We start from the raw sequence: 25,086 nt of genomic DNA, 5'->3' as shown, positions 1-25,086 counted from the left end.
GTGACATTCAGAGATATCAATAGTTCTTGAGAGATCAAATATCCATTAAGGCTGTGCAAAGGCTAAAAATAAACTTTCTACTCGTTTTTTTTCTAAGTTTTTCGATTTGTATGTCATCAAGCTATAAAAATGAAAAAGTTTTCTCAGGAAAACATTTTTTTCCGATCATTACTTTTTTAGATATGAGCACCTGAAGTTTGAATATTTGGGACAGAACATTTCAAATTCGGTAGGATATAAATTCATGAGATTTAGAGTATAGATTCTTCATGGTATTGTTGATCTATTAAAACTAGAATTTTCTGAAAATATCAGTTTTTGAAAAAGTTATTCAATTTACCAAAAATAACTCAACTGAAAGTTATTTTTAGTAAATTCAATAACTATCTTAAAAATAATTATTTCCAGGAAATTTTTGTTTAACTAGATCAACAATACCATGAAGAATCTATCATCTGAATCTCATGGATTTATCTCTTACCAAATTTGAAATGTTCTGTCCCAAAAATTTAAACTTCAGGCGCTCATATCTCAAAAAGTAATGATAAAAAAAATGTTTTCCCAAGAAAACGTTTTCATTTTGATAGCTTGATGATAAACGGATCGAAAAACTTTGAAAAATATCACCAGTAGAAAGTTTATTTTTAGCCTTTGCACACCCTTAAAAATCGCGGTACAAGTTAGAAAAAACGATACCCTTTAATCTTTGATGCTTTCAATTTTCGGAAATGATCAATGATACATGATATTATTTCAGAGGTTCTCTTTCTAAAAAAAGGGAATGGAACATACTATCATGACTTGTGCATAAATTATCTCTTTCCTCTCTTACTTTTCCATTCAGCTGGTCATGAATGTTATTGGGACGGATATTATTTTAAATCATTTTCAGAGAATCGACAATAATTATTTGTTGAAACACCACCGATTCATGTATTTACATCACAATATTCTAGTATCTCAATTCAAATTGCATTCAATCTTTATTCACATTATTTGTCTCAATCTCTCTCAGTTGCTGTCAGTATAACTCTGAACTGAGTTTGTTAGCATTTAAAACAGGTGACATAAGTTACTTGTGGATTAGAATACTGCGTGAGATCTACTGTTCGCAGAACTACTAGTACATTCAATATGTAGAGTAGTATTGACTTTCTTTACTCATCGCAGAAACAATGTGGAATTCGGGAGAGATATACTTTGGGCCGGTCTCCCAGCTCGGGATTTAGCTAAGTCCTAGACTTTAAACAGCTGGAGTCAGAAAATTGGTTTTCCAAAACGGGGCGTAGTCGCAGTCATTGTCATAGTCATGTAATTCAAATACATTTCGAAAAACTAGAAAATTGAACACAAAATAAAATAAAGAGATAATAGTGTAAAGTTTCAGCTATTTTGAATTATTTAGGAATGTCTAATTTCGTCAAGGAAAAACGTTTCCAATATTATATAAATGAGAAAATGAAAACTACGACTACTGTTATAAAAGCTGCGACTACGCCCCGTTTTGAAAACCAATTTTCTGACTTCAGCTGTTCAAAGTCTAGGACTTAGCTAAATCCTGAACTCGGAAACCGGCCCTTAGGGCCGTTTGCACAGTGTAAGTTTAAGCTAAAGCTTAAACAAATCTGGATTTTTTTGGTTTAAACTATAATTCCGTTTGCACAGTATCAGTTTAAACTCTGTGCTGAGTTTAAACTCTTGGAAAGTTTAAACCTACAAAGCAGGAGGTTTAAACCAAATAATTTGGATTAACTTGACATCTGTAAAGATTTGATGGGGAAACAGCTGATAGTAAATTATTTTTCAACGGTTGTTTTTAATGCTTCTGTAGACGATAGTAATTACTATTTAGGTTATAGTGAATCATTATTTTTGAATGTAAATATAATTTGTAACGTATCAAAATCTGATGGGTAAACAAAATCCCTATTTGAAAGAAATTTATAGGTCTGAAGTGGAATAATAGTCTAGAAATACTTTATTGAATAAGAATGAGTCAATTTATATATTAAAAGTACACCAATTAAAAGAATATTAAGTTCTAAACTTATAATACTAACGTTCACCCTATCATTGATTTTATAATACAATTTGTAATAATATAATGTAGCTCTGGTTCTTTGGATAAATTGATTTATCTAATTCCATCAGGTGCCGAATCTTACACCCTGAGAAATATATTTGTTATTGAGAAGTGTACTAGAATCATAGAAAGTAATATATTTATAATCATTGATTTGTCAATTTGTCATTCTCTGATTTGGGAAACAATATGTAAAGTGGGATTATCTAAATCGACAAGCAACAGCAAGTTCATATCAAAGCTGCATGCAAATAAATGCATATTATCAATGAATTGAAAAGCACATGGTAAAGTTTCGTGCTATAGAACTGAAAAACAAGTGTACTGATCTGTGATATTTTATCTTGATTTGTTCTGGTTTATTGTATATTTGTTGCTCTATATATTTTCTATATTGATCTGATTTTTAAATTATTCATTTAATATATGTATCAAATTTTTTATGGTGTACCATTCATTTTTTACTCCCCAATACCATAGAGTATAAATCTCATATATATATATATATATAATATATATATATATATATATATATATATATATATCTCTGTTAACAATCAGTATTAAATTATTGCGAGAGCTCCTGAATGAGCTCATTAAGACTTTAGTGAAATTGTATCCTAGAAAACCACTACCAGATTTTATAGTATTTAATTCTCATGCTCTACCGATTGAAGCCAAGTCGAGGCAAATCGTTATTCATAAAAAATAACGTCATAAATTGTAATGGAAGAATTGATAGAAGTTTTCGATGCGACTGATAAAGATGACTGCGAAGAAATTTTGAAAGAGAAAAATATTAGGCAAAAAACGAATCATTTAAATTTCTAGGATGATAGAAACTTTTTTAAACGGTTTTGCTTGAGTAAAGCAACTGCCAATTTAGTATTTGATTAAATACACCACTTGATAGAAAATAAGACAATTTTTAACAGTGGTCTTTGATTAGAAAACATGTTCTTAAAACACATAACAGAAATATTTTTCTTTCGAAAGATTTTTAATAAACAAGGAAGACCTTAGTAGATTTAAGCGTAACAAAATAACTTTTTCTCACATTCTAAAATATATTTTTTGGTGCCAACTGAATATAAATTGTATCTAATAGTAATATAGCATTCCATCATTTTATGAAGAACTTCTTGATCGCTTTTCACTTTTATTACCGTAAACCGTATAGCTTACAGCTCTGTGGATTTGGTACGAGGAGATAGTAGCTACATAACCTCAACTTACTGATGGTTAGTAAACAAAAATACATTAACAAATTTCCTGTAAAATTAGCCTTCCTGATATTATGAACAATGACATTCTATTACCAACTTAACGCTAAACTAGTTTAACTTAAACTGGATTAGTAAATGCTCTGAGAAAACCGATTCAAGTCTAAACTTTCAGATTAACTTAAACTCGATTAACTTAATCAAGTTTAGCAGTCTATACTGTGCAAACAGCCCTTAGAGTCCTAATTGTTGAATTTTTCAAAGGCGGCACAATTAGTGTTCTAATTGTTGAATTTTTCAAAGGCGGAATTAAGTTTCATTTCTATTATCAATATTCTCAAGCTCTACAGTAGCTGTGCAGCTACTGTAGTTGAATATGAAGGAAATCACAAGGCGGGCGATACGGTGAAGCAAAGCGAAATCGAAGTTTCAAGAAACTGCTGAGTAGTGACTTTCAACAGAAGCCTATGGCGACGAAGCCCAGTTATTGACCATTCCAAGTCACGAAGCAGGGTTTTATCTGGAAGCACAAGGGTCCAAGTGAACTGAAATTGAGGTCCAGACTCCAGACGGCCTGAAGGCAAGAAATAAGGGCATTTCAAGATGACACAGATGGGAGGCACAATATGGAGAGAGGATGATGAGAAGGGGAGAGGAAGAGGATGAGTGGGTGGTGGAGGAGGAGTAGGAGGAGGTGGTTGAGGAGGAGGGTGGGAGGAGGAGAAAAAGGAGGGGGACGAAGAAGGAGTAGTTGACGATAGAGGAGTAGGACGATGAGGTGGATGAGAAGGAGGAGGAGGAGGAGGAGGAGGAGGAGGAGTAGGATGAGGAGAATAAGACTTACAAAGGCTGTGGTCACGTCTCTCATTAAGCTTCCGTGACGTTTCATGGAGCATAACGTGTAGGGGAGTCGATTTGGACGAAGCCACATGAGGCGGAGGCACGGCTGACAGCTACAACCAATCAGACTTTTCACTTTCCTTGTTCGACGCTCTTCCATTCTGGTCCATGAATCTTCTTCTAAAATGTCTAGAAAAATCCCGATTATGGAATATATAGTAACTGTGATACAAAGAACAGAAATAATTCAATCTAATCCTGGAAACTGGACTGATAAATATAACAAGTGTATGAGAAGGAAGTACTGATAAAGATTACATGTGTGAGAGAAGGAAAGACTGATAAAGATTGCAAGAAGTGTGGGAGAAGAAAAGATGGTGCAGATGACATGTGTGGAAGAAGGAAAGTCTTATAAAGATTACAAGTGTGGGACAGAGAAAGACTGATAAAGATAACAAGTGTGTGAAAAGGATTACAATTTTTTTTTTTTGATTGATTGAGTACTTTATTTATGTAGATTACAATATACTGGCTTATACACTTATATACAATAGCTTACAATACAGCAAAATTATAGATGAATTTACATAATATAGACTAAGAAAATAATTAATGGACTGTATATATGATATGAAAAAGCAATTTGTAATATAATAACTGTAGATAATTATATTGTTATGCATCTACATAAATTGGCGGAGCTTTGGACATATCAATGTCCATTCTTCGGAAAGAATATTAAAAATATCCTCCCCACTAACTCTCTACCAAAAGTGGAGGAGGAGGAGGAGAAGGAGGAGATGGAGGAGAAGAAGAAGAAGAAGAAGAAGAAGAAGAAGAAGAAGAAGAAGAAGAAGAAGAAGAAGAAGAAGAAGAAGAAGAAGAAAAGAAGAAGAAGAAGAAGAAGAAGAGAAGAAGAAGAAGAAGAGAAGAAGAAGAAGAAGAAGAAGAAGAAGAAGAAGAAGAAGAAGAAAAGAAGAAGAAGAAGAAGAAGAAGAAGAAGAAGAAGAAAAGAAGAAGAAGAATGAGTGGTTGACGATAGAGGAAGAGTAGTAGGAGAAGGTGGATGAGGATGAGGGAAAGGAGGAGGAGGAGGTGGAAAAGGTGTAGGAGGAGGAGAAGGAGGACAAAAAGGATGAGGAGGGGTGGTGGAGGAGAAGAAGAAAAATAAAAAAAGTAGTTGGTGATAGAGGATGAGTAGGATGAGTAGGAGGAGAAGGTCAATGAGGTGGAGGAGTTGGATGAGGTGGAGGAGGAGGAGGAGGAGGAGGAGGAGGAGGAGGAGTAGGATGAGGAGAAGAAGACTTACAAAGGCTGTGGTCACGTCTCTCATTAAGCTTCCGTGACGTTTCATGGAGCATAACGTGTAGGGGAGTCGATTTGGACGAAGCCACATGAGGCGGAGGCACGGCTGACAGCTACAACCATTCAAACTTTTCACTTTCCTTGTTCGACGTTCTTTCATTCTGGTCCATAAATCTTCTTCTAAAATGTCTAGAAATATATAGAATATATAGAATATATAGAATATAGATTATATAGAATATATAGATTATAGAATATATAGTAACTGTGATACAAAGAACAGAAACAATTCAATCTTATCCTGGAAACTGAGAGGTACTCGTAATTTTTATAACTAATCATTCATTGATATTCATCTATTGATTCAATTATAAGTCATAAGATTCAATTAATTGGTGGTGAAAATGTTGTTGAATTCAAGCTCATGTTATATCATTCCAAATTGATTGGTTTGCGAGATTGATTTGGATTTCATGAATGTGACTTGTCAATCAATTTGATAAAGCTGTGGATGTGCTTTTAAGAGGAATGTGCACTTATTATTTGTACTTCCTCGATCATAAAGAAGAGGAGCAAAATTTCTTGTCATCACAAATGTGACTTGATTCAAATTTCAAATTAAAAATTCAAATTTAATAATGTTATCCCAATCAATTTAATAGAACTGTGAATGTGCCTAAGAGGAATTTACTCATTGACTATTATGTGTACGACCTCGATCACAAATGGAGAGCAAAATAATTCCTTGTCTTCAAAGATGTGACTTTAATCAAATTGATAACGTAGTTCCAATCAATTTAATAGAGCTCTGGATGTGCACTCAAGAGGAAAGCAAACTTAATATGAACTTAATATGTGTACTTTGTCCATCATAAAAGGAGAGCAAAATTTTTCTGTCTCATTAGTGAGCCACATATGTGGAATGGACATGACAGAAAAGATAAGGAAAGGATGATAAAGATTTGTGAGAGGAAAATAGACTGATAAATATTACAAGTGTGAGAGAAGGAAAGACTGATAAGGATTACAAGTGTGGGAGAAGAAAAGATGGTGAAGATGACATGTGTGGAAGAAGGAAAGTCTAATAAAGATTACAAGTGTGGGACAGAGAAAGACTGATGAAGATAACACGTGTGTGAGAAGGAGAGACTGATAAAGATTACAAGTGTGGGAGAAGAAAAGATGGTGAAGATGACATGTGTGGAAGAAGGAGAGTCTAATAAAGATTACAAAAGTGGGACAGAGAAAGACTGATAAAGATAACAACTGTATGAGAAGGAAGTACTGATAAAGATTACATGTGTGAGAGAAGGAAAGACTGATAAAGATTGCAAGAAGTGTGGGAGAAGAAAAGATGGCGAAGATGACATGTGTGGAAGTAGGAAAGTCTAATAAAGATTTCAAGTGTGGGACAGAGAAAGACTGAAGAAGATAACAAGTGTGTGAGAAGGAGAGACTTATAAAGTTTAGAGATGTGAGAGAAGGAAAGACTGATAAGGATTACAAGTGTGGGAGAAGAAAAGATGATGAAGATGACATGTTTGGAAAAAGGAAAGTCCAATGAAGATTACAAGAGTGGGACAAAGAAAGACTGATAAAGATAACAAGTGTGTGAGAAGGATTACAAATGTGAGAGAAGGAAAGACTGATAAAGTCAACATGTGTGGGAGAAGGATACACTGATAAAGATGACATATATGTGAGAGAAGGAAAGACTGATAAAGTCAACATGTGTGGGAAAAGGATACACTGATAAAGATGACATATATGTGAGAAAAGGAAAGACTGATAAAGTTAACATGTGTGAAAGAAGGAAAGAATGATGAAGATTTCATGAGTTGGAGTGAAAGAGAGATTGTAGTTTAGGCACAGTTTGCCTGTTATGATGGGCATATAGTATAGGGTGCAAGGGCTGAGGGTGTCACCCACGTTATAATAAACGAAGCACATAGTTAAGCTGAAGAGGTGTTTCCCCTAATATTAATGGGTGATTCTGATAAGAGGGTAGGGGGTCACGTCTTACATAATAATAAACGACTGGCAAACGTGACAATTATTGGGAATCAAGTCCAGGGGGGCCTGGCCTCCCCCACCACCCCTGGTGTTCTGTTGCCTGCAGTTAACGGTTGAGAGGATATAGAAGGGTGTGGGGATAAATGCATGGACAGGATACAAGGACGTTTATCATTTTATATCATTCTATCATTCAAGTGAAGTGACTTCAACAGAAAATATCTCCAATCTGGGGGAAATTGAAGCAACTTTTATCCATTGATACCTACTGGCACACAATTACAATTATAGGAGTTTTCTCTGCTACTGGTCTCCAGACTTCATTGAATATAATGATGGAGAGTAAAATACAAGAAGGAGATCATTGGAGAAGAGTTAAAAGTGCATAGACGGGATCACAGAATACAGTAGCTTAGTAGTTTTATAGAAGAGCTATTATTGAAGTTTTCTCTGACGGGACCCAAACACGTGCATCGGCGACGTGCGACGACAGATCGTCATCGGACGGACGGCACGCATCGGACGCATCGGACGATTAGATTTGATGCATTTTTTGTGTAGTTGAGAAGTTGATATTGTGGTAATTATTCATATTGAATGAATCAGTGGTTTTTTGACAATATCTTAGTCTTTTTCATTCAATTTGATGCATTGTTTTCAATTGGCGGGCGCATACGTATCCGCATCGTAAAGGTATGCGCACTCCAATTGAAAACAATGCATCAAATCTAATCGTCCGATACGTCCGATGCGTGCCGTCCGTCCGATGACGATCTGTGTACGCCTAAATTTATTCTATATCATTCTATCATACAAGTAAGGTGACTTGAACAAAGAATATCTCCAATCTGGGGCAAATTGAGGTAACTTCAATTTTCTGATACCTACTGATCTCTAGTTTTCATCGGATATGATGTGGAATGTAAAATATCAAATGTTACAGTGAGGTCCACGTTGTAATGGGTTGCAACTAACTGGGGTAGTAGCACCAATGTTAATCAAATACTGCCAATACAACGTAAGCCCTAATATAGGAAGATGATACAAGGATGATACGAAGATGATGCAAGGATGATAGACAAGGATAGCAAAACCAATGTCTTTATCAAATACTGCCTTTAAAAAGTGGACTTAAGTATAGGAAGATGATACAAAGATAATTCGAAAGATGATACGAATATGATACACGGATGATAGACAAGGATAGCAGCACCAATGTTAATCAAATACTGCCATTACAACGTGGACTTCACTATAGGAAGATGATAGACAAGGATAGCAACACAAATATCAATCAAATACTGCCATTACAACGTGGACCACAATATAGCTCTTGATGAGCTATAGATGTTGAGTGAGAGTCGAATATATTGGAAATTTATCACAGTATTTCTAACGTAAAATTGGAAATTTCTCTCCATACTTCTTATGGTTAACATGATTTGATTGGAATTTCACTTTTGACTGTTTATAACCAGTCCGTGTTACATAATATCATAGAGAAACAATAGCGTAAGTAGATATCCCATGGTATGGGGAATTTATGTCGCAACTTTTACTGTTATCTCAAGCCGATTACTGTCGATTATTGTCAATTTTTACTGTTTTGTTGGGGTGAGAGTGTATGAACGGCACAATTTGAGAGACTACCAGCGTCACACAGCTGCATGGGAAAGAACTACGTGAACTATCGGCGTGGGATAACAGTAAAAGTTGCGACATAAACGCCCTATACCATAGGATATCTACTTATGCTATCGTTTCTCTATGATAATATAGAGATATAAATATTCCGGTATTGAATATCAGGAATTATTCATTTTATCAGGATGCTGCTCGTCTGTGAAATAGATTTTAATTCCATTAGAAGGATGGTGAAGTTGCAATTCTATGTTGAATGTCAGCTTGTTGTCTCGGAAACTGCTGAAATCCATCCATTTATCAATACAAATTTCATTATACAATACAATACACATAATTATAATGATATAATTGGTACCATGTTGACTACATTACTCTGTCTTTATCATCAGTTGTAAACAAAAAAAAAAAAAACAATGTGAAGATCTAATTATTTTCCAGTCTTTTTCTTCCAAGAAAATACCTACAGGGAAATACGATAAAGAAATTGGAATTGGAGATAGAGCTGAACGAGGTGGTGGGGAGGAATTTGTTCAAGGATTGTATTAGGGAATTGATTATTATTATTTCTGCTAGTATTATTATTCGAATTACGTAACGTTGACAGGATAGCCGGAGGTTGAACAAAGAGACTGGAATGGAGAAAGAGAGATGTCGATCAATATCCATTCATTCCTATGCCGTGGGCAAAGATGGAAAAAAGTAAATTTCCCCTGAGATTCGATCGGTCCACAAAGGTGGATTGTACGCTAGTAAAACGGGACCGCTCCTTAGTTAGTAGTTGAAAATCCCGATATCATAACCTGGAATATCCCAACATTTTTTTCTCTCTCAAGTCTCTTGGATATTGAACTCATTCCAATCTTCAATAACATCACTATTCAAAGTTCGTTTTGCGGATATGATTGAAATGCTGCAGTTTCCATCTAACGTTAGGGCAGATCACGGTACTTGAATGAAAATCTTTTTCTATATACTGTGGGGCAGATTACTTAGGTATAGAAGATAGAATGCTTTGATGTAAAAAGTATCTCAGCCTGAATGAAAAAATTCTATAGGAAATACATCGGTTCTTCATGTTTCCAGTTCGTCAAATGGAAAGTTGTGCCATCCATTACGTCAAGTTTTCACGACATCCAGTTTCTAGTTACCGTCGCAGGCTGATACACAGTCAGCTAGACCGTTGCACACTAGTTAGGGATTGGCTGGAATGGGTTATGGATGTGGAGAAGCTAGGAGAGAGATGGGGGTCAGGATTTTGCTTTTAAATGACAATATATTGGCAGAAATATAAAATTACAACATCTTAGAAATACATAATAAAAGCAATACAAATTTTACAACATGAGAAAATACTATTACAAAATAAAATGCAATGCCAATTGAGTATTTGCATCTCGAGGTACTAAACCTGTTTGAGATGGTGATATAAAATTGATTACAAAACTATAGCGCTAAAATGTAGTTACTGAGGCCGACAGTCGCATATGAAGTGACACATATTACATATTACATGCTAGTATTATTCAGAATTGTTTGATAATTTTGAAAATCTCAGAACAAGACTGTTGGTTTTGATAATCATTGTTTTATGAGTTTGAAGTTTGTTAGAACTTGTCTGGATGATATTTCATGATTATATGATACTGTATCCACTGGAGGTTCTGAACGCAATAGAAACTTGACGTATAGGCCTACTGAAAACTGGACGTACTGAATTGGCTGGTGCTTGATAAACTGATATATTGATTAAGTGAGTTTCACTCGCTCTATCATCTAATTGAATTACACGTTAAAAAAATGTGCTGATGATTTTATTGCAAAACAAATAATGATGAATAGAATTAGGTATAGTAATTATAGTAGGCCTATAGAAGCCAGTTATTGGTTACTGAAAAAATATAACTTTAAAAATTAATAATAAACTCATTAAAATTGTAAACTACAGGAAATTGTAAACTACAGGAAAAAAGATAACTTCAAAAATTCATTATATAGACTACTCATTAAATTTGTAAACTACAGGAATTGAAACTACATAAGATACTATCGTTTTGCGAATTGGAATTCAGTACTCATCACATGCATATTATCAAAAAATAATACTGAAATACACCCATAATATAATATACAAAAAACATCTATAAAATCGAGATAAGTTAATTATAACTTTTTTGATGTTATTCTTTCCTGCAAGTTTTATTCACTGGATTGTTCATAAATTTCTTTTCATCAAGGATGAAAACAGTAGAATTATCTTCTACATTCTTACTTACTTACTCCTCAGCTCTACGAGTCACTACAATCCTTGGCCTTGGCCTCCCTCACAAATCCTCTCCATATCCCCCGATCCACTGCCTGCCCTCCCCAGTTTCGAACTCTAAGCGTTCTCAAATCCTGCTCCACATCATCTGCCCATCTATTCCTTGCCCTTCCTTTTCTTCTTCTATTGTATATTACATTATTCTACTGCTTTATTTTTATTTTCGTTTCCAATTATTTTTCCAAATCTCCAATTATTGACTCTATGTAAGAGTATTTTACTGACCTTTTGGCTAACAGTAAATATCTCTATTCCAAGTTGTAGGGAATGATACCTAAAACATTATGAAAATTATCAAATACCCCTCAATTCATCGCATCATTACTATAGTGAGGTCCACGTTATAATGACAGTATTTGATCAACTTTGGTTTTGCTATCCTTGTCTATCATTCGACAAAGCCGGTGGTACTATCCTTTTCTAGGTCCACAACCATGCCAATTATGTTTTTGACAGTGTAGAAATAAAATTAATTAATGCAGAGAATCGGCATCGCTATTCTTCTATCTTTATCCACTGCCATTATAACGTGGACCTCACTATAGTTTCAACTCTTTTAGCTGGAATAAAATGAAGGGTAGTTGATAATTTTTATCGTGTTTTGATAATCAGTAGTCCTAAAAAGAAGAATGAATATTGAAATAATAATTATCTATATTTTCGAAGCCCCCTATTTTTATAGCCTTGTCTGGATAATAGAAACTTATTTGATCATTAAGCACGTCGGTTGAATTTAATTCGAGATCTGCACCACTATAATAGAGGTCGTACCAATTTAAAATGCTTCCTTAATTGGAGGTCTATATTTACAGTTTGCCCGCTCAGTGTTGGAAAGTATTTTCCGTTTCAGTCGCCCGAATTAATATTAATACTGCGGTTTCAGTTATTATTCAGAGCATTTATTTCATCCGTTTCCAACTGCTATGTAGTAATAACGGAGCTCGGAGCCTGCATTGTTAATACATACCGCCTACTTTCATTTCGACCAAATCCAGCTCTCTGGAATTTCTCGACCGTAAAATGGACGATGAAAAATTCATTCGAAACCATTTCATTCACTTCCAAGCACTTTTTCAGCAATTTTGGCGTGGAAACTGACGGAAGTGAGGTGTACAATTTGTGGTATTGAATAAAAGAGAATTTTCCCCAGAAAATACTACAGGGTAATTTGAATATAATCGATTGATACAATTTCCTTCATGAATATCTGTTTCTCTTCTGTGGATATATGGTATTAGTTTTCAGCTGCACCATGAAATAATCGTAGGTGATTATTTATAGTCGTATAATACAGACTAGCCGTCAGGCTCCGCCCCCTGGACACCCGACTGGATCGTCCAAGAATGAGATCAGCAGGCTCGCTTCGCTCGCCTGCATTTTTCATTTGTAGGACGATCATATGCTAGGACGATTCATTCGACGGTCCAGACTAAACGTCTGGCTAAACGGATATGGCGAGCGAAGCGAGCCTGACGGCTGGTAATATAATATTCCCAGGAATAGTTGTGATTGAAGTAGCAGTGCCCAATCAATTTTTCCGCAATAAATGCATTTCTATCTTCAACTAGAGTTAAAATATTGCCAAAAGATTTCTTAGTGCGCCTCTAAAGGGCCAACTGAACATACCAACCAAATTTGAACGTTTTTGGTCCGGTAGATTTTTAGTTCTGCGAGTGGGTGAATGAGTGAGTGAGTCAGTCAGTCAGTCAGTCAGTGAGTGCCATATCGCTTTTATATATAAAGATAGATGACTGTATGTTATAGGCCTAATCGATTATATGGAGTACGTACTATGATGTTCTATTCAGTTTGAAAACAAATTGTTCTACTCAAAACAAATTGTCTGAAAGGAAAAGTGCAATAGGCTACTTAGTTACTGAACTGGGAAGATATCATTACTATCAAAGATGTACAGTCCTACTGTATTTGATTATTCATCTCTCCAATGGAGATTTATGATCTTTCCAATTCTGGAATAAAGACTTTACAAACGATCACTAGAAAACTTTTGTAGATTTCATAATCTTCAGATCATGAGTCATAGTGGCGACATTCCCATGAAACCAACAATTGAAAACTTAGTTTTGAAAAAAAAAACTCCACTGTAAAATGTCTTGTATGGCAATATAGAATTATATTGCCTCTGGGTTATATCAGTGACAAACGAATATAGAATAAGCTATTATTTTTTTCTCTATGGTTATATGAATATAAAAGGTTTGATTACTACATTAAGCAAATAGCCTACTAGGATAAAATATTATTTGAATTATTAGTATTTTTGATCTGATGCTAGGTTTCTAAATAGGTTGCAAGAATAGTATACAGCTATATTCTATCCTTGAGTAGGTTTTAGCTTTTGTTAGTATTGTATTCATATTATATTTAATATCGGGGCACCGAGCTCCGCTCGTTATTTTTTTATTGATAAAAAGAGAACACAATTATTCAAAATGATTGGGGAAGGACTAACAGGCACAGCCCAAAACTGTTTCTTCCCCAAATTTCGATTTATACACTATAAATGGTCCAAAAAGTAGGTTATGTTTCATACACTTGAATTCAGGTCCGATTTTCAGTCAAAATATTTAAAAACAGAAAAGTTCTAATTTAGATTGTTTACAAACCAAATTGAATAAAAAAATAGCACTCACTAATCACTTGAAACTGTAAAATAATGATTAAATTTGAATATCATGATATAATCTAATTTAGAGTGATAAACCATATCATGTCAACAAATCAGATTATTTCGATAACATTTCTAGATAATATTTCTCGCGAGATATGGTAAGCAAGAATGATCACACAGCTGATCTCCCACACAGGTACACGCATCTTCTCTTATCGACAGACGACGAAATTATCATCTGTTCTTCCAAGGATGAATTATCCTTTTAATGTGCTTCAGCTAGTTTTCCCAGGGATGAGACATAGTGCAATCGAATTTTTATATCATAAACCTACTATATTCCAAAATTCGTGAAAAATGTTAGAGCCGTTTTCGAGATCCGTTGGACATAAATAACCAGATATAAAAATAACCAGATATAGAAAAAACCTGATATAAAAATATAAACAGACATATAGAAATTGCTCGCTCAATATAATAGGATTTGAAGCTGAACAATATATTGCTTATGTAATACAATGCAAAATAATTGAAAATAAAAGTTATCAAGTACCCTTCTCTATCACACAAAAAATACATGCTAAATCACAACTAGTTTCAACTCATTAAAGCTGTGTATTTATTAACTTTAATTTAGTTCCAATATTTTTTTTCAGTAGTGCTGCAGAGAAAAAGTGCATTATTGCAAAATAATCTGTCATGTCCAACCAAATACAGTAATGATATCAGAATAATATGCATCCCAAAAATGAGATCAACATGTATTATTTGCCATCCAGTCTCTTTTCATTAAGGCTGTGCAAAGGCTAAAAATAAATTTTTTACTCGTGATATTTTTCTAAGGTTTTTATTTGTATATCATCAAGCTATCAAAATGGAAAAGTTTTCTTGGGAAATTTTTTTTTCGATCATTATTTTCTGAGATATGAGCGACTGAAGTTTGAATTTTTGGGACAGAACATTTCAAATTCGGTACGATAATAAATCCATGAGATTTGAATTATTTGTTATTTTTTTGTTATTTGTTATTTGTTATTTGTTATTTCATATATAGCTGTATACTATTCTATTCTTGCAACCTATTTAGAAAACTGGCATCAGATCAAAAATACTAATAATTCAAGTAATAGATACTAACAAAAGCTTTCAATACATGGTATTGCTGATCTAGTGAAACAGAATTTTTGAAAAAGTTATTCAATTTACCAAAAATAACTCAACTAAAAGTTATTTTTAGTAAATTGAATAACTATCTCAAAAATTGATATTTTCAGAAAATTTTTGTTTTACTGGATCAACAATACTATAAAATATCTATCCTCTGAATCTCATGGATTTATTTCTTACCGAATTTGGAATGTTCTGTCCCAAAAATTCAAACTGTAGGCGCTCATATCTCAAAAAGTAATGATCAGAAAAAAATTTTCCTGAGAAAACTTTTTCATTTTGATAGCTCAATGATATACAAATCAAAAAACTTTGAAAAATATAACGAGTGAAAAGTTTATTTTTAGTCTTTGCACAACCTTCTTTTGTCTTTGTCTTTGTCTCACAACCTTCTTTATTTTTAGTCTTTGCATAAACTTTTGGAATTTCTTGGACCCCATGTTCTATTCTAATGAAGATTATTAGGACAGAAGATACTCAATTGTAAATGTATGTACTACTCAATTGGAAATTATACTTTCTTGAATTAATAACTACGGAACTCCAACTACATCCTTTTTCTCAACACTATCAATAGCTTCAGAAAGACACACCAAACAATTTACAAACACATTGACAAAAGTAGAAGTGAAGAAAGTGTTTCTCCTGATCCGAAGAAATTTGTTAGCCTGAGGGTTGAATTTACTTTCAGACCTAGAAACAGTTAGCATTGCTCATCCCTTCCATCTTCAAATAACGAGGATTTTAACAGCTCATATTGACAAGTTTTAAACGGTAAATGTCTGGCAACTAAGATATAAAAGTGAGAAATTGGGTTGAATGGTGTCACAATAGTGTCATAATGGTGTCAGCCAGCTCGCATGTTGTCCTCTTGGGGGCAGTAGCCCTATTCGCCGTCTTTAGCAGCACACTGGCTCAGAACGCGAGAAACTGTAAGTACATCAACATATAATTGCTGCATAAATAGAATTTTATTGTCATTCAACATCAATATAATTAGGCAATTACAGTTTAGTAACTTAGCGATAACATAATGCACCGTATAACAACATTTAGGGCTCAACCCTAGATATAAATATAGTAAGTACCCTATCCATAAATAATATCCTTGATAGCTCAACGAAGGTAGAGCTACTATAGTAAGGTCCACGTTATAATGGCAGTATATAAAAATAGGAGAATAGCGATGCCAATTCTCTGCATCAATTAATTTCTACACTGTAAAAAACATAATTGGCATCGTTGTGGACCTAGAAAAGGATAGTACCACCGGCTTTGTCGAATGATAGAAAAGGATAGCAAAACCAAAGTTGATCAAATACTGTCATTATAACATGGACCTCACGTTAGATATAGATATATTTAATTTTCCACCGTTGGTGGGAAGGGGTTAGACATACAAGGGGGTTAGATACAACGGGTCCAAGTGACATATTGTTAGTTTCGAGAAAATTGAGCCTAAAGTTTACTTACATTAATTAATTCTTCATTCATGAAATTAATATAAAAATGATATTCACCTATTCCTATAACTATTCAGTATACTCTTACCAAATCAAACGTACAGTTTCATGTCTCAAATTGCTCTCCTTTCTCAATTATCAACTAAATAGTGATAAGAAGTATCACTTGTACCCCTTGTTTACCAAACAAAACTCTATTGTCTAGCTACACATAAATCTATCAAATTTACCAGCAATTGAACAATGATTAATGACCTCATTGCAATATTATCTGATTCGCTAATTGGTTCTTGAGGTATCTTTTGCTTGGTGACATTGCTTAATCAAGGTTAAATTTAATTTATGGATACGAGCAACAGTTGAACTGTAAAGAAGGGATCCAAGTCACTTGGACCCCTTGTTTAATCAAATAAACAGCTGTTTGAAAATGTAGTTTGAACATTTTACACCAGATGTCGGCACTGATCAGACTTACGCTCATACCTCTTGTATACTAGATTTTTCAGCTATCGATTACTGTTGCTAACTCAAAAAAATGAAAAATTTCACTTGGACCCCTTGTATTCTGACCCCCTCGTATGTATTCCTTGACCATTTTTGGGCGTTTTCTTCTTGAGGTATAGAATATCGTCTTTTAATAGTCTGTTTCAACCTTCAGGCAGTCGCGCTGTTGTAAAAAGTACGACAGTGTCAGTTTTTTGCTGCACAAAACTATTAAATGGGGTGGTGTCAGTGAATGAGTCACCTATGCATTCCAAAACTTCTCCCCCATCACTCCACTGAGTTGCAGTATCAACCGAGCAATGGTTCAGTCTTTAGGTGTCATTTAGTCGCGACAGTGCATAAGATAGGGAAAGACTGTATACGGGGACTGTAAACGAACCAATAACGCAGAATTGATGGCTTTGCTTGATGTACCTCATCGGGCTATGAAATGGTAATCATTCAAATGTTCATAGGCGTGAAATAATCCAAGAAGATGGAAAAAGTAATTATACAATTAATTAAAATGTTTTGACAGTAAACAGAGTAAATAACACTTGTAAAAGAGTAAATAACACAAATTGGATGTTGTAAAAAATACAACACGCGACTGCTCGTGTGATTGAGTAGGGCGCGACTACCGGAAGGTAAATAAAATTCATCTACTTATTTCTCAAAACATATTTATGCATCCATTTGATGTCATCAAAAATCTAAATTACAGTAACTATAATGATTCGAGGTGTTGATGAATATTGTTTCATTCAATAGAAAGTAAAAATTTATTTTCACAATGACTATTTATTTGGAGCTACAAGAATATTATATGGTGGGTTATTCACAAGATAGTATTGGAGCTATATTTATCGATAGGATTCCAATTATTGAAATGACTAGACTCTGATGCTTAACTCATTTTTCTTCTCTTTAGACAGGAAACAGGAGTTAAACTTTCAATAATTATATATTTAGCCTATTCTATTTTGTTAAACATAGATTGAATGATTTATATCGTGGAAGCCAAGAATTGGAGTTTCTGTACTGGTTTCTTGTAATTTTTAAATAATGTAGGCCTAAATATGAGTAAAATTTGTGACTTTGGAGTAACCCTGTACAGAGGTTTAGTGAGAGATTATAATGAATCATTTATCTTAAACTTAGATACATCACAACGTTATATTAGAAGTTGCTTTCCATGACGAAACACTATATAATAACTCTGTTGTAGTTGAGACAATGTGTTACTTGTAAATATTTGAAAAAACACTTACATTTTCTGGAATATTGAGCCTAAGACTGATGAAGCTCCTCTTCAGGAGTGAAATGCATTCCTCAATACTTCAACAAAAGTAAGTGTTTTTTTCAAATATTTACAAGTAACGCAGTGTCTGAACTATATAGGACATTTAGTTTGTCGATTTCCTATTCTGAAAAAGGTTAAATAAAACTGGATGAATGATTAGATGTTTTGACGTTGGGATGACAAAATTGAACTGAGAAAATATTAAAATAAACTGATACAATTAATAAACAAACTAATGCAAGTTGAAAACAGGCAAATCACAGGTGGCAAATATCAATGATTCGCCACAACTACAACAAAGTTGTTATAATAGACTTTGAAAATACAGAGTATTATCAAATTAATAATTAGAGATAACTTTTATCATACTGATTGGAATCTAATCCAGTTTACAACGTCAAAAAGAAGTAAAGCAGATAGATTCACATTGAATGGAAATATGATTTGAAGATAATATTCTGTTCTTAGTCAGGAGACTGGAATTGTAAAAGGTTCCAGTATTCGCTGCTAGGTAGCGCTGCCTGCATCATCGTCAATCACAACAACCAACAAACTGGTGCAAGAATGTGGTGTGGAATAGGTTGAATTTCTGGATCACAGGCTATTTCCATTTGATCATATTACTTTCCTTGCCCTATTACCATAGGTAAGGAAAGTATTGCTTTCCGAGAAAAATTAAGGTACCACAATTTCCAAATTTCTATACTTTTCAAGGTCCCCTGAGTCCAAAAAAGTGAGTAAGTTTTAGGTATTGGTCTGTATGTGTGTGTGTGCGTGTGTGAGTGTGTTTGAGTGTATGTGTGTCTGTGTACACGATATCTGATCTCACAATTAACGGAATGACTTGAAATTTGGAACTTAAGGCCCCTATACTATAAGGATCCGACACGTACAATTTCGATCAAATGCAATTCAAGATGGCGTCTAAAATGGCGAAACTGTTGTCAAAAACAGGGTTTTTCACGATTATCTCGAAAACGACTCCAAAGATTTAGATCAAATTTATACCTAGAATAGTCATTGATAAGCTCTATCAACTGCCACAAGTCCCATATCTGTAAAAATTTCAAGAGCTCCGCCCCATCTATGCAAAGTTTGATTTTAGATTCCCAATTATCAGGCTTTAGATACAATTCAAAAAAAAATCTAAGTGAAAAAGATTGAACATGGAAATCTCTACAATTAATGTTCAGTAACATTTTCACCTAAAGTTGAAAATAAGCTCGAAATTGAAGAAAATGTGATTATTCAATTTCAAACTGTTGATTATATTAAATCATTCACTATGAAGAGATAGCAGACTTCGTGTGTCTCCAGCGTTATTGTCCTGTCACCAGCCGGCTCAGATCTTTGAATAGTAGACTTTAGATGCGCGTGAACACTAGCGTTAGGTGATCAATTTTCATAACGGCAAGGAAAGTTATGTGAGTGCGCCACACCAGATCTTTTTGAATTTATAATGGCACTTCTCTAGTAAGAAACTATTTTTGAACCGTTTATTGTAATTTATAATGAACACTACTCTAGTAAGAAACTATTTTTGAACCGTTTATTGTTTTGCAGGTCCCATCAGAACCGGACTATGCCCTTACGTGAAGCGTCTGGTGCCCGACCTGAAATCGCACCCAGTGATGGAGCATTATCAGCCCCACATCCACGGCGAGGAACCCCCCTCCCTCTGCGGCAACCTGTGCACCCACGACCGTCAATGTCCCTCCGACCTGAAGTGCTGCCCCACCAACTGTGGATACGCCTGCTTCCCACCTGTGCATGTCGTCGAGACTAAACTGCCGTCCCCGGAGACCAACAGCCAACACCATGGCTGATAACTCTTACCGCCCCTGAACTTCGACGATACTGAACTTCCGCCCCCAGAGGAACAGCCTGCTAACAAACACTATAATCATCATCAAGGCAGATAGTTCTTGCCGCCCCTGAATTTCATTGAGATTGAACTGCCGCCCTCAGTGGCACAGCCTGCTAAAAATCACTTCAATCATCACCATGGCAGATTGTTCTTATCACCCCCAGAGGCCAACTATTACTACAGTCATCACCATGGTAGATAGTTCTTGGCGCCTCCGGACATCAACAACCATCACCATGGCCGATAGTTATTGCCGCCCCTAAATTTCGTCGAAACCGAACTGCCGCCCACAGAGGCACAGCCTGCCAACAACCACTACAACCATCATCATGGCAGATAGTTCTTGCCGCCCCCGGAGCCCAACAACCCTACAACCATTACTAAGGCAGATAGTTCTTGCCGCCTCCGGACATCAACAACCATCATCATGGCAGATAGTTATTGCCGCCCCTGCATGTAGTCGAAACTAAACTGCCGCCCCCGGAGGTACAGCCTGCCAACAACCACTACAACCATCATCATGGCAGATAGCTCTTGACGCCCCAGGATGCAACAATTACTACAGTCATCACCATAGAAAATAGTTCTTACCGCCCCTGTAGGCACAGTTCGCCAAAAGCCACTACAACTATTATCATGAAATATAGTTCTTCCCGCCCCCGGAGGCCAACAACCACTACACTCATCACCATGGCAGATAGTTCTTCTCGACCCCACATGTAGTCGAGACCAAACTGCCGCTCCCGGAGGTACAGCCTGGCAACAACCATTACAGCCTCCACCATGGCAGATAAGCAACTGCGCGGAAGTATCGTTGGAATACAATAACTGCAAGTTAATAAAACAAAATAAATCTTATAGCACCCTTTATTCTTTAAAAAACATTAAAATAGTTGAACAACTAGTTTCGGTTTACACCATCTTCAGGTTCTAAAATAAAATAAAATTCAATAACTGTTTACAAATTGATATAAAACGAACATATTTTCAATGGTGTAAACCGAAACTAAAAGTTGTTTCTGAGTAGAACATTTTTAAATGTTCTGAGAGAACATTTTAGTTGTTCAACTATTTCAATGTTTTTTAAAGAATAAAGGGTGCTATAAGATTTATTCTGTTTTATTAATTTAAAAACAGCCCATGTCAATAAGTGTTTTTTAATAACTGCAAGGTACGGCGGAGGCATTATGATGTGGATATAATAACCATACCACATTCATAAACATAACAGATAGTTCGTTAACATAATATATTTACTTATTTATTTATTTATTATCAAGTCATCCACTCACCTCTATTTATTTCATTCATTCATAAAATATTGTTAAAATAAAATTGTTGTTAATGTTTGTTGAGTTTCATTGAAGCTGATGCTGAATTGCCAAACAATGTTTCATCGGAGAAGTAGGTCTATCCTTATTGAGTATCATCATTTCCTCCATGGTAGAGGTACATTATGCTAGTCTAAATGCAATTATACCTATGGATATAATTATAGTTAATCAATCGAGCGACATGCATTCAAACTGGACAAAATTCTACTTTGTCAAGTTTTATATGGTTGTGATTTGTGTTCGGTTTTTTTAGGATATTTCGCGTTTATGTAAAGATATGCTAAGAGATTTAGTCTGAGTATTATTTTACAGATAAGTATTTATACACTTTTTTAGGTACGTTTAGGTACTGTTAAAGTAAACTTTTTTCTTTCATTTATTGAATAAAACTTTATAATCATACTACAATTATGACATTGGAGGAAAAACTAAGCTGAGCATGTACTATTTCTCTCCAAAAATTTTGATAAAATGTTAATGTTGTCCAAAAGTTAAGGTTATGTAATCACACACTGCTTCGTCACTTGATTTTCGGTCCAAGAATAATGATTTGAAAATTTTGAATTTTGAAGGTTTATTTTATACTCTAAATGAATCACAGAATGTCGTCGTCGTCTTGTTACAGGGGTAGGCATTAATACCTGTTCCGCCTGCCAACAACCACTACAACCATCATCATGGCAGATAGTTCTTGCCGCCCCCGGAGCCCAACAACCCTACAACCATTACTAAGGCAGATAGTTCTTGCCGCCTCCGGACATCAACAACCATCATCATGGCAGATAGTTGTTGCCGCCTCTCCATGTAGTCAAAACTCAACTGCCGCCCTCGGAGGTACAGCCTGCCAACAACCACTACAACCATCATCATGGCAGATAGCTCTTGCCGCCCCCGGCATGCAACAATTACTACAGTCATCACCATAGAAAATAGTTCTTACCGCCCCTGTAGGCACAGTTCGCCAAAAGCCACTACAACTATCATCATGAAATATAGTTCTTCCCGCCCCCGGAGGCCAACAACCACTACACTCATCACCATGGCAGATAGTTCTTCTCGACCCCACATGTAGTCGAGACCAAACTGCCGCTCCCGGAGGTACAGCCTGGCAACAACCATTACAGCCTCCACCATGGCAGATAAGCAACTGCGCGGAAGTATCGTTGGAATACAATAACTGCAAGTTAATAAAACAAAATAAATCTTATAGCACCCTTTATTCTTTAAAAAACTTTAAAATAGTTGAACAACTAGTTTCGGTTTACACCATCTTCAGGTTCTAAAATAAAATAAAATTCAATAACTGTTTACAAATTGATATAAAACGAACATATTTTCAATGGTGTAAACCGAAACTAAAAGTTGTTTCTGAGTAGAACATTTTTAAATGTTCTGAGAGAACATTTTAGTTGTTCAACTATTTCAATGTTTTTTAAAGAATAAAGGGTGCTATAAGATTTATTCTGTTTTATCAATTTAAAAACAGCCCATGTCAATAAGTGTTTTTTAATAACTGCAAGGTACGGCGGAGGCATTATGATGTGGATATAATAACCATACCACATTCATAAACATAACAGATAGTTCGTTAACATGATATATTTACTTATTTATTTATTTATTATCAAGTCATCCACTCACCTCTATTTATTTCATTCATTCATAAAATATTGTTAAAATAAAATTGTTGTTAATGTTTGTTGAGTTTCATTGAAGCTGATGCTGAATTGCCAAACAATGTTTCATCGGAGAAGTAGGTCTATCCTTATTGAGTATCATCATTTCCTCCATGGTAGAGGTACATTATGCTAGTCTAAATGCAATTATACCTATGGATATAATTATAGTTAATCAATCGAGCGACATGCATTCAAACTGGACAAAATTCTACTTTGTCAAGTTTTATATGGTTGTGATTTGTGCGGTTTTTTTAGGATATTTCGCGTTTATGTAAAGATATGCTAAGAGATTTAGTCTGAGTATTATTTTACAGATAAGTATTTATACACTTTTTTAGGTACGTTTAGGTACTGTTAAAGTAAACTTTTTTCTTTCATTTATTGAATAAAACATTATAATCATACTACAATTATGACATTGGAGGAAAAACTAAGCTGAGCATGTACTATTTCTCTCCAAAAATTTTGATAATATGTTAATGTTGTCCAAAAGTTAAGGTTATGTAATCACACACTGCTTCGTCACTTGATTTTCGGTCCAAGAATAATGATTTGAAAATTTTGAATTTTGAAGGTTTATTTTATACTCTAAATGAATCACAGAATGTCGTCGTCGTCTTGTTACAGGGGTAGGCATTAATACCTGTTCCGCCTTCAAACATTCTCCCACCTTTTTCTTGGTCTGCCAATACTTCTCCTCCCTTCTGGCTTGTAAGCAATGGCAGCTTTCGGGATTCTTCCGTTTCCCATTCTCTCAACGTGTTCTCTCCACTGTTGTCGATTCCCGTCAACTTGATGAGGTATGGAGATTACATCGAGCTCTCTACGGATATCGATATTATAAAGCCTGTCCTTTCTGGTGCATCCCTTCACTGACCTGAAAAATCTCATTTCGGCCGCCAGTAACCTACTCCACTCCCTTCTCTTTGGTACCCAGGTTTCAGAGCCATACAAAAGTATAGGGACGGCCATTACTTTATGAAATTTGAGTTTCGTCTCTTTTCGGGCTTTATTTTTGAGAGTTCTGTTAATAGTTCTGCATATGTACTGGAATCTGTTAATTTTTGCATTCAAGTCGTGGTCTTCCTCGTATGTAATATCACATCCCAAATATTTCAAATGTGATACCTGTTCCAGTATTCTGTTGTTGAGAACTATTTTAGAACGTATTGGAGACTTCCCCAGAAACGCCATCACTTTTGTCTTGTGCAAGGAAATCTTCATATCATATTCTGAGCTCAGGAGATGGAGTTGATATATTGCTCTTTGCAGATTGTCCTCTGATTCCTGCAATATTACTTGATCATCTGCAAACCATAATGAATTGACAAATATTGTGTGTTAGTTGTATACCTGGGTGAATTTGTTGCTTCCACTTCAAAACATCCTCGTTGGTAAACTTCAATCAGCCACGGATGGGACCGGAACAACGGATATCACAGAATGTATCACAATAAATTAAAAACTTGAAAATATTGCACTTAATTGAAAAATTTGAATACAAAATCAAAAACCCACTCACTATTAGTTATTTCACTATAACATAACTTTAAACTTAAACATAACTTTCATTATTTTAACTTATAGTAGTTTTATCGTTGTGGAACGTTACCGAAAGCATACTCAGACAGAGCTGAAGGTGAGCATTTTGTTGATTTGAAAAGTATGCACATTCCATGTGAAAATTTTTTAGAATTCTCCAACTATTCAATTCCTGGCTCCTCAACACA

At 35.0% G+C, this 25,086-nt stretch overlaps 3 protein-coding genes across 3 annotated transcripts; 1 reads left to right on the top strand and 2 right to left on the bottom strand.

Moving 5' to 3' along the window:
• The first annotated feature begins 15,983 nt into the window (after positions 1-15,983).
• On the top strand, positions 15,984-21,692 carry LOC111044932 (nigwaprin-b-like). The gene is made up of 2 exons (XM_022330199.2): positions 15,984-16,159; positions 20,040-21,692. The coding sequence occupies exons 1-2, from the start codon at positions 16,069-16,071 to the stop codon at positions 20,300-20,302; spliced, it is 354 nt and encodes a 117-aa protein (XP_022185891.1). The 5' UTR covers positions 15,984-16,068; the 3' UTR covers positions 20,303-21,692.
• LOC120350973 lies at positions 20,486-21,641 on the bottom strand. Its single transcript, XM_039426561.1, has 2 exons — positions 21,508-21,641; positions 20,486-21,171 (listed from the first exon to the last, which is right to left on the bottom strand). Exons 1-2 carry the CDS (start codon positions 21,567-21,569, stop codon positions 20,931-20,933), a joined length of 303 nt encoding a protein of 100 aa, XP_039282495.1. The 5' UTR covers positions 21,570-21,641; the 3' UTR covers positions 20,486-20,930.
• A 913-nt stretch (positions 21,693-22,605) lies between the features above and the next one.
• LOC120350972 lies at positions 22,606-23,835 on the bottom strand. Its single transcript, XM_039426560.1, has 2 exons — positions 23,191-23,835; positions 22,606-22,854 (listed from the first exon to the last, which is right to left on the bottom strand). Exons 1-2 carry the CDS (start codon positions 23,250-23,252, stop codon positions 22,614-22,616), a joined length of 303 nt encoding a protein of 100 aa, XP_039282494.1. The 5' UTR covers positions 23,253-23,835; the 3' UTR covers positions 22,606-22,613.
• Between the last annotated feature and the right edge of the window lie 1,251 nt (positions 23,836-25,086).

This window comes from Nilaparvata lugens, chromosome 4 (assembly GCF_014356525.2).
Source record: "Nilaparvata lugens isolate BPH chromosome 4, ASM1435652v1, whole genome shotgun sequence".
Classification (NCBI taxonomy): Eukaryota; Metazoa; Arthropoda; class Insecta; order Hemiptera; family Delphacidae; genus Nilaparvata; species Nilaparvata lugens.
The sequence above is the reverse complement of the archived record's forward strand: the minus strand, read 5'-3'. Positions and strand labels throughout refer to the sequence as shown.

Bases quoted from the DNA above. Each gene is read 5' to 3' on its own strand.
- LOC111044932 (XM_022330199.2), top strand. From the start codon at position 16,069: ATGGTGTCAGCCAGCTCGCATGTTGTCCTCTTGGGGGCAGTAGCCCTA. The intron at 16,160-20,039 runs GTAAGTACATCA...ATTGTTTTGCAG, and splicing joins GGCTCAGAACGCGAGAAACT to GTCCCATCAGAACCGGACTA.
- LOC120350973 (XM_039426561.1), bottom strand. From the start codon at position 21,569: ATGTTTATGAATGTGGTATGGTTATTATATCCACATCATAATGCCTCC. The intron at 21,172-21,507 runs TTATTAAAAAAC...ATTAACTTGCAG, and splicing joins GCCTCCGCCGTACCTTGCAG to TTATTGTATTCCAACGATAC.
- LOC120350972 (XM_039426560.1), bottom strand. From the start codon at position 23,252: ATGTTTATGAATGTGGTATGGTTATTATATCCACATCATAATGCCTCC. The intron at 22,855-23,190 runs TTATTAAAAAAC...ATTAACTTGCAG, and splicing joins GCCTCCGCCGTACCTTGCAG to TTATTGTATTCCAACGATAC.